Raw genomic sequence first — 9,906 nt, forward strand, 5'->3', positions numbered from 1 at the left:
GATTAACAATCTATACTAGATTTAATTTTTATGTCTAGCCAAATTAAAACAATTAAATTGAGACAAATAAAATGAGTCACTAATTTTCCTTGCAAGGTCAATTATATCCTTCTCAAGTATCACGTTGAATAAGGCATGTAATGATTGCACAAATATAACATCAAACCCCTATCATTACCTTTAATAACATGGTTTATATCTTGGCCACCTCTTCCTAATAATTTCCCAAAAAAAAACCTTCCCCTAACCCCACCCCCAAAATCCCCCTCCCCCCCACACAAAAATCTAATAAATCCTCAAAATCACTACTTTTTTCACTCTCTTTCTCAAAGTTTTTTAAAATCTTTTTACTCACTATTTAAAAGTCTTCTATCCTCTATCATTGTCCTTCTTTCTCTCTCTTGTTTCTCTTTCTAGAAAGGTTCCAACTTTAGGGAAAAACCAAAGGGGTTTGTAGTAGTAGAAGTAGTAGTGATACTCACACTAGTGAAGTAGTTTAGTAGTAGTGAATGTTTTTGCAATGGATGCATATGAAGCAACAAAGATAGTTTTATCAAGGATTCAAAGTTTGGATCCAGAAAATGCTTCAAAAATCATGGGTTATATTTTGATACAAGACCAAGGAGAAAAGGAGATGATAAGATTAGCTTTTGGTCCAGAAACCCATTTGGTTTCACTAATCAACCAAGCTAAAGCTTGTTTAGGACTTTCATCAAACACTTCATCTGCAACTTCAACTCCTAACTCTCCTTCACCTTTTAACCCCATGTCAAATGCTACAAAGTTGAACCCTTTCCCACAATCTTCACCAAGAATCATGATTCCCAATAATGGGTTTGTTCATTCTTTACCTAATTCACCGTGGTCTAGTGGGTCACCTGTGTTTTCTAGAAGCCCTAGACCAATAATGGCTAGCTCTAGTTCACTATCTTATGCTGCTGTTGTGAATGGTTCAACTAATTCTGTTTCTGGGTCTTCAACTACTTCACTATCACTACCTTTTTACAATAATAACAATGAGCTTAATGATGAGTTTGGTAGTAATACTAGTGTTCAAGTTCAAGATCATCAAGTCTTGTCATTTCTTGATGAGTCATCATTGGATCCAATTATGAGTCCTAGTGGTAGAAGTGATTCACTTGTTTTCCCTTATGGGAATTGTGAGGAAACCCCTCATCTTCATAGGAGGAGTTGTTCAGTGAATGATGTTTTTCTTGGTGGGGGTGGGGGGCTAGATGATAGTGGGGGTGGGGGTAGTGGGGGGTTTGGTTGGAAGCCTTGCATGTATTATGCAAGAGGGTTTTGCAAGAATGGGAATAGTTGTAAGTTTTTGCATAGTGTTGGTGGTTTTCAAGATTCTGATGGGTCTAGTGCTATTGTTGGTTCTCCTAGTAATAATAAAGTTGATTCTTTTGATGATTTTCTAAGGATGAAAGCCTTACAACAGCAGCAACAACAGAGGTTTGCTGCTGCTTCTCTTATGGCTTCTGGTGCTCATCATCATCCACTTGCTTATAACAAGTGTATGAACATCTTGAATGATAACCAAAGGTATTTTTGATGTATCCTTAGCTGATATTTGCTTCTGTTTGTTGTTCTTTTAAGGAAAGTTTTTGACTTTATAACTTTCTTGAATCTGGGGTAGTAATATTTCTCACTTGATGAACGTGTAAATGTTTGTCTTGCTAGTAATTTGGTGATTTATGCTGCTCTTTCTAGTCTAATCTTAAGCTTGATTTGGTATGTACTTGTATTAAAAAACTTATCCGGAGCAATTAGCAAGTCATTGTTTAAGGTTAGGTAGTTATAGTCTAGTATATACTGCTTAGGTTATTCTGATTTGGTACATCATTTGGAGCTTGGGATTTGGAATATTGGTTGGACATTTGAGGTATCTTCATGTATGGTCTTGAACTGCAGATCGGCTGCAGCAGCGTTTATGATGGGAGAAGAATTCCACAAATTTGGTCGATGCCGGCCTGATAGAAGTGATTTTTCAGCAATGGCGATGGGCGGTATCTCAAATTCAAGTTCGCGACAGATTTACTTAACATTTCCTGCTGATAGCACATTTAAGGAGGAGGATGTGTCTAATTACTTTAGGTACGTGTGCATTGTGGTCTAGATTCTTGAAAATCTTGTAATTTGAATGAAAATTGATAGTGAAGTGCCCTTGTAATTTGTTTTTGAAGCATGTATGGGCCAGTTCAAGATGTTAGAATTCCGTATCAGCAGAAGCGCATGTTTGGATTCGTTACGTTTGTCTACCCAGAAACTGTGAAGCTGATCTTGGCTAAAGGAAACCCTCATTTTGTGTGTGATTCTCGTGTACTTGTCAAGCCCTACAAGGAAAAAGGAAAAGTCGCAGACAAGTACGAACTGATGATCACCATGTTAGTGTATTCTTGAGTTATTACGGCTCCTTTATTCATGCCTAATGTTTCCTTATTGATTGAATTAAAGGAAGCAACTGCAACAACAGCATTCGATGGATAGAGGAGAGCTGTCGACATGTTTAAGCCCATCAGCGCTTGAGTCTAGGGAGCCATATGACCTTCCCTTTGGTAAGAGATGAATTAAATTTCTGATTTTCTTCTCAAGTGTAAGATGGATTATTCATTTGTTTGACGGTTTTTAATTGTCTTTTCATATATAGGAGCAGGAATGTTTTATAATTCGCATGAGATGATGTTGAGAAGAAAATTAGAGCAGGAGGCTGAATTGCAGCAAGCCATTGAACTTCAAGGCAGAAGGTTAATGAATTTGCAGCTGATGGACCTGAAGAATCAACACCGCAATGATCACTTCCCGTCAAGTCTCTCTGCTAGTCTTCCAACTGCTTCGGAGATGCAGTTTCACTCTCAAAACAGTCATAGTCTTGTTCCTCTGTCTAATGGCATTGATGAAGAAATCCCTGCAGGTTTACCTTTGGGAGATTCTTTGCTGTTTTCTACTTTAGTTTGGTGGTTCGAGTTTTTGCTGATTTTATTTCTTTCTACAGAAAATAACGATATCCATGAAGCTACCAAGGCCCCATATAATGCATCTGATGAGAAGGTGTCTCAGGAAATGCTGCCTAGCGATATTGGGAACGAGAACGGCAGCAAGGAGCAGACCGCCAACACCGACGACTCTAATCTTCAAGAAAGGTACTGAACATCAATTTCTTCAATAGAATTTCAAGATTATTAACAGCATGAATTCTTAGTTCAAGCTTGTAGTTGCGAGCCTTTCATTTTGGTGTCCCCATTGAGGATGTCAGAGTTTGCTAGAATTGGTTCTAAAATAGTGCAAATTAGTGTTTTTGGAATCTCTCTAATGTTATTGATTTTTGTTTGGTGTTGAAGCAGCTTGGAGCACATCCTTCCTGATAACCTTTTTGCTTCTCCAACAAAGTCTGCTGCAGAACACCAGGCCTCATTCTCCACTGATTCAGCTGAAGCCGGCGTTAGATCCCCAATAACTACTACTACTACTACTACTTCTAACAATATATCTATGCTTCCCACAACTTCTGCCCTCAACATGGCTTCTCTTAAATCTTGTTACTTCCACATGCCAAGGTACTTAACCTCTCAACATCTTTTCTCAATCCACTCTCTTTGGTTTTTAAAAAAGAGTGAAAAGAACTTAATTTGAGGTGGTCATTGACCAGGTTTACTTCTGGGCAAGAAGCCATTGAAATGTAGGTGTTAAGAGTTTGTGCAAGGCTAGCTAGGAGGGATTAACTAGCTTGGTAAAAGAATCTTTTTTTATTTGCTTTTGGTTTCAATTTTATTTGTCATTTTTGTTCTAAATTAGATTCTCTCTGTGTTTTTTAATGCAGAAAAGTTTGAGTAGTACCATATACAAGAAGTAAAAGTCCTCTAGCTGTATAGCCAAAGTATACCAACAACAGAAGTAAAGATTGGTAAGGAAGATCTCGTCAAGATTGTTGTCATCATCAATACCATACTACTTACAACAAATACATAATGTATACGTAAAGGACAGATGAACTGATTAATGGGAGTGGGGTCTCTCTCTGTGTTTATTTTGTACCCTCTTTTGTAGTTGTGTGCTGGACCACACTTTGAACAATAGCAAAAAGATCCAAGGCAGGCTAGTAGTAACCCTTAGTTATGATAGTAGTTTCCTCTCTTTCCTTTGTTTTTCACTGTTGTTAACTTGCTATCATGTAAAAATTAAAGTTGAAATATGAAAAATGCCTTTTAGATCATCACTTTCTGCTAAGTGGGGTTCTAGATTTAGCTTCCAATATTTTCAAGAATGGGGTGATACTACTACCATTTACTTTGTTGGACCTAGGCTATATTCTGCGGACTTCCCAAATATGCTGTCACACCCGTGTCGGATCTTCCATAAATATTCCTACTTTTGGAGGATCCATCACGCAACCGTCAGTATTTTTGAAGAGTCCGAGCAACATAGGAACTAGGTATTCAAAAGGGAAATAAAAGTGTGAATACTTTGCATGTAGATTGCAAAGATCTTTGTTTGCCTTTTTTAACTCCTTTATCATTTATTAGGAGTAGAGGGATTATACTTGGAAAAGGAAACCAGGGAAGAAAGGGGCATCCAAGGTTGTGCCTAACGGTCAATTAAGTGAGTGAAACTATAGGAGATCAGAGTTCAAATTTCAGTAGCGACAAAAAAGCTAGGCAATTTCTTTCCATCTGTATAAACACTCTTGGTGTATTCGATACTTGTGCTGGTAGAGGATGATAGATGCTAGAGTTATAGTTATTATGGAAGTGCACACAAATTGGTCCGGATACTACTCCTTTGGGGAGGGTTTGGAGGGGTGGGGGTTGAAGGGAAAATGGTGGGGTTAAAAAAGATGTGTTCTTTTGTGCTATCAAAGGCTACTTTAAGGGGGACTCTTTTGTCTCATTTTGTGGTTTCTTTTAGTTGGACATGAGGGTTGAAGGGCCATACTATCACATGGCTACTGACACAAAATTTGAATGGTATCAGAGAGGGGTTACCCCCCAAACTCCACTTTCACTTTCAAGTCCCATATAGCCTTATTCATACTTAAATGTGTCTTTGCCCTTTTGTTCTGTTTTGGCATGCTTTCCATTTAATCTATTGTGTACATGTGCAGCCAAATTTTGATCCTTTTGCCCCTAATAACTACTAGAATAATTTTGTCTTCTCACTAACATTAAAGAGTCTAAACAGGATTTGTTTATAATAATGATACAACATAAAGTGATTGAATTGATGTTCTTTTATTTCCTAATGTCTATTATTTTGGGACCCTCAATTGGAGTTGGTGGAGATCCTCAGGGTAGATATTCCTGTTTCTCTGTCTCTTGATTTTATATGGTGTTAAGTCCAAGAAAATAGATAAGTATTCATAGAAATTTGAGTTCTTCCACGAAATCACGTGCCCCATACATTTATGTTTTATTGTATAGTTTTGTGCTTTGTACATAACGTTATCTGCCCTAGTCTGAGGTCATATTTGGCTCTAAAGTCCACACTTTAGATTAACTATAGTAACTATAACAAGAGAAGAGAAAAATTAGATCGATCAATTCTTCTTGCTTTACACTTCCTAGGCGTAAAAAGAAGAAAGACTCGGCTGACTTTTACTTTATTACTGTTATTTCTTTTGGGGGTAAGTGCACAGATAGCCACTACAAGGGATTCTATTTAAAGATTAGCCAGTACTTATTTTTGTCTCGAGATTTAAACTAAAAATCTTAATTTCAGGACAACTCATTACATTTGTCACCGAAATTCAGTGCGCACTGGCTAATACTTAAAATAACAGTGGCTTCCTGATGTCATTTCTAATTTCTTTTTTTTTTTTGACTTTCACTTGTCATTTTCGGGTTAGAAATGTAGCCGATTAGAGCTTTATTGATAAATGAAAGAAAGGATTCATGAGTTCTGAGCATGAAAAGATACAGCCGTGTAGAGTTATTTTCCAATATATGTGGCGTAAATTCATTTTGAACCTCAAGTCAACAAATGTTTTAGAGTTAAAAATGGACTTGAAAATCAATTCATAGGATATTATCTTGGGACAAGAGGAGTATTGTCCTTAATAAAGTGGAGTTCTTAATTTAGTAAAATCTGGGGGCAATAATTGAGACAATTTTTTGTCTGGGGCATCTGAACTAGAACATATAGAAACTTTTTCACATGTAATCAAGTGAGTTTGCACCCCAACATGTGTGAGCATAAAAGAATAATACTAATGGAAATGGCTATACATTGCTGTGATTAATCGAGTACATAATAGTAATTTGTGATAGTCCTTTTTTTTTTTTTTGGTTTAGACCGGCGCCCCTTTAAAATCTGCATAAAATATTTATTGGTCACTTAACCCATGATATATCAAGAATTTTTTTGTGCGAACGTCACTTTAATCGTGACCCTTATTACACCGATAAAGTTATCTCCGTGTGACCTCTAGGTCACGGGTTTGAGCTGTGAAAATAACTAGTAATGCTTGTATTAGGGTAGACTGTCTACATTACACTCCAGGGTGCGGTCATTTCCCGTACCCTGCATGAACGTGGGATACTTTGTGTATTGGGGTGTCTTTTCGTGCACGTTGATTTAGACGTAGTTGCATGTCACGGGTTTGGATCATATTTACGAAACAAAAGCTTGGTATTTAATTGAAAAATTAGAGGGCGATCTATTTATTATTCATCGAATTTTAAGCGGTGTAATTGGTCCTTAGCGATTGCTTGATTATAAATAAAAAAATAAAAAAATAAAACGTTTGAAACGCCATTGTATAAAGTGTTTCAGAAAGGTCACGTGCTCTTTAATCACTTGTTTATTTCTGATCAGACGAAGAGAGATTTAAATTCTAAAGAGTTAATATAGTGCATGTATTTAATTTTTAATTAGTTTCTCATTTAGGTAGACAGACATTAAAAAACAATATCTTTAATTGTTTGTCCATCGACCCCTCAGCGAAGAGAGAAAATGACATTGTATTGTCGCTGTAAAAAATAATAGTCGAAAAAATGTATAAAATTTATATATTTTTTGTATATATATATACATTTTGTATGTTATATACAAAAAATATACAAACTTTATATACTTTTTCAGCTACCAAATGTAAATAGTTTCTGGCGCGAGCTAAAAGTGATAATAGCCCTTGCGAAAAGACCGATTGAAAGTCACTTCAATCTATTATTTTTACATTCATATACACTATTTGAAACTTTATTACCCTCCCTACTCAAGTTTCAATTTAATTACATCCTATATACAAATTTACCAATTATATATACTTTAGGAATTAAATGAGTATTCATTTATATTAGGAATCAATTATTTCCCATCCTTATTCTCTCTCCCTCCTGCGCGTTCTCTCTCCGTCTCTCTCTCTCTCTCTCTCTCTCTCTCTCTCTCTCTCTCTCTCTCTCTCTCTCCCGCGCTCTCTCTCTCTACGTCTCTCTCTATCTCTCAATCCCTAATTCCAGTAATGTAGAGCAAAGGAAAATAGAGTAACAATTCCATCATTGACATCAATTAAAAAATTTTGAAGCTTTAAATTATAGGAAGGTAAAAATCCCTTAATTTTTTCATCTCGCTTTACTGTAGCAGAATTGAGCAATGTTATCCGCTTTCTATCTGTAAAGAACTATATGAAAAATAAAAAACGCATCGTGGTGACAATTACATTACAAATCGGTCGATTAAATCAAATTTGAATGGTTAAAAATGAGCTAAGTCAATTAATAAATTATAACTATGTTGGTACAAAATTTAATTAGGCTAAATAGAATAAACTAAGCTATGTGTTGGGAATGTAGTAACTTTTTTTTGGGGGTGGGAAACACGTTTTTTTCCCTTAAATTTGAAAAACTATTCACTTTTCACTTTTCTTTTTCTTTCTTTCAAAGACTTGCTTTTTGACAAATAATTAGCCGCATATTTGAATCATGTTTCTCAATATCTTTTTAATTAGATTTTTTGCTTTGAACCTGAAGCAATTAATAATAATTTGGGCTTTTTCCTACCCTGATTGACTTGGACCACAATCTTATAAGGTTTTGGACCACTATTGCCTGTTGGTAGACATTGAACTTGTTTATAGGAGTTTATTTATAGCTTTCATTTCATTTATCAATACTTTATATTTTAGCTATCTTTATTAAACTTGTTTACAAGAGTTTATTGCACACAATATTTTTTTTTTCCTTTCATATAGTCATCAAGTTCACCAGGTTGATTTAGATTCGAATCGGTAACTCCACAAATGAGATAAAGTAGTTCCTATCCAAAGATTCTTCATTCTCAAAACTCGAACATATAACCTATGGTTATGTTTGATGGCATCTCAATCATCTTATCGTGCGGTGATAATATTATATATTTATGCATCCACACAAACATAAGTGCTTAATTTATTTTCCGGAAGGGAATCGTTCTTCGCATGACTATGGATAGCAGAGCGTGGAGGTCGAAAATTAGGGTTGCCAGTTAGGAAGTAATCGAAGATTCTTCTTATCAGTCCTGTAGTAGTAGTAGTAATAGTCTCGTATTTCTTTGTCTTAGATTTCTATTATCACATGCTGTTTCTTTTGCTTCGATTTTCCTATTATCTTGTTGTTGCTAGTATATCTAGTTTTTTTCATGGCTTCTTTACTGAGCACTGAATTTTCTTTTCGGTACTGCTATTTTTTTTTCTTTTCCTTGAGCCGAGGGTCTACCGGAAACAGTCCATCTACCTTCACAAGATAGGAGTAGCATATATACTATCCTTCCCAGACTCCACTTATGAAATTATACAACTAGGTTTGTTATTATTATTGTTATTGGAATCGTTCTCTGGAAATATGCAAAATTTGTCCATAGCACTGACCTGTGATATTCTTATTCTCCATTACACATTATAATGAGTCACAGGACTTCAACACTTTCATGTCTATGGCAGAGCAAATCTTTGTACTGAAATCTACGACATGGATATTGTTTCCATTCAAAGGAGGATTTTCTGAATTGTACATAAAATAAAACAAATAAAAAAAAATTGTTTGTTTTTTCATCAAATCTTTGTTCATAACTTCACGTGAGCTTGTTCATGTTGCCGGTTCTAAACCTATAAAAGAGAAAGGTTGTGGTAGGTTGACGATCAATATAAAGCTTGCCGATTTATAAAAAATCCTCACAATATTAAATAGTTAGTGCGGACATTTTAACACACGTTACACTTCTAAAATTATAAATAAAAGGTTCAAAATAGAGCAAGATAGATATGGATAGTTTATATGTCGACCTCTACTTGTGATTGAAACATAATTGTTACTATTGTTCTAACAAATAGTTGTCTACCCTTTAATTTACTCCATTTGTTCCTAAATAGTTATTCGCTCCGTTTATATTTAGATGATTTAGTTTGACTTGTCACAAAGTTTAAGAAAGAAAAGTGTGTCATCTAAATTGAAATGGTTGGAGTATCATTTTTCATACTCATAGAGCCAAACAAAACGATCTTGTGAGATTAGTCTTGTAATTAACGTAATGCTGTGATTTTATCCAATAGCAGATAGGTGTCGGGTTCAAATCTCATCAAAGGTCCACAATTCTTCTTCCTTTACCCCAACATGGGACTTTCAAGTGCAAATTCGAATATAATTAAACTCCAATCGGTTAACGCATACCGAGTGAAAACTAAAAGAAATACAAAATATATAAGCATTCTTCATGTTGTTACTAATTGATGGCGTTCTAATTTAACTCTGAAATTTAGTTAAATTGACCATAGAAAAGCGTATATGTCACGACCCGAAATTTCAATATTCGGACCGTGATGGCGCCTAACATTTCACTTGTTATGCAAGCCAACGTTAGAATAATATTAACCAATTTTTAAACAATCTTTACATTATTAATAATCAAGAAACCAAAAGTGGAAGCAAAGTT

At 35.3% G+C, this 9,906-nt stretch overlaps 1 protein-coding gene across 3 annotated transcripts; it reads left to right on the forward strand.

Moving 5' to 3' along the window:
* The first annotated feature begins 317 nt into the window (after positions 1-317).
* Positions 318-4,222, forward strand: LOC107773546 (zinc finger CCCH domain-containing protein 46). 3 transcript variants are annotated; one of them, XR_001645322.2, is made up of 9 exons: positions 318-1,551; positions 1,921-2,103; positions 2,193-2,372; positions 2,464-2,564; positions 2,657-2,920; positions 3,002-3,149; positions 3,348-3,563; positions 3,676-3,736; positions 3,827-4,222. XR_001645322.2 is itself a non-coding variant. In XM_016592950.2 (9 exons), the coding sequence occupies exons 1-8, from the start codon at positions 521-523 to the stop codon at positions 3,687-3,689; spliced, it is 2,157 nt and encodes a 718-aa protein (XP_016448436.2). In that variant the 5' UTR covers positions 318-520; the 3' UTR covers positions 3,690-3,736; positions 3,827-4,222. The 3 variants fall into 3 exon arrangements, 2 of the variants coding, with proteins under 2 accessions (XP_016448436.2, XP_016448437.2); XM_016592950.2 differs by having other exon boundaries at positions 3,656-3,736; XM_016592951.2 differs by having other exon boundaries at positions 3,351-3,563; positions 3,656-3,736.
* The last annotated feature ends 5,684 nt before the right edge of the window (positions 4,223-9,906 follow it).

This window comes from Nicotiana tabacum, chromosome 9 (assembly GCF_000715075.1).
Source record: "Nicotiana tabacum cultivar K326 chromosome 9, ASM71507v2, whole genome shotgun sequence".
Classification (NCBI taxonomy): domain Eukaryota; kingdom Viridiplantae; phylum Streptophyta; class Magnoliopsida; order Solanales; family Solanaceae; genus Nicotiana; species Nicotiana tabacum.

What these genes read in the sequence shown, in the direction of transcription:
- LOC107773546 (XM_016592950.2), top strand. Translation starts at nt 521, where the DNA reads ATGGATGCATATGAAGCAACAAAGATAGTTTTATCAAGGATTCAAAGT. An exon ending in GATGTGTCTAATTACTTTAG is followed by an intron (nt 2,104 to 2,192) that starts GTACGTGTGCAT and finishes TTGTTTTTGAAG; the next exon opens with CATGTATGGGCCAGTTCAAG. An exon ending in AAAGGAAAAGTCGCAGACAA is followed by an intron (nt 2,373 to 2,463) that starts GTACGAACTGAT and finishes ATTGAATTAAAG; the next exon opens with GAAGCAACTGCAACAACAGC.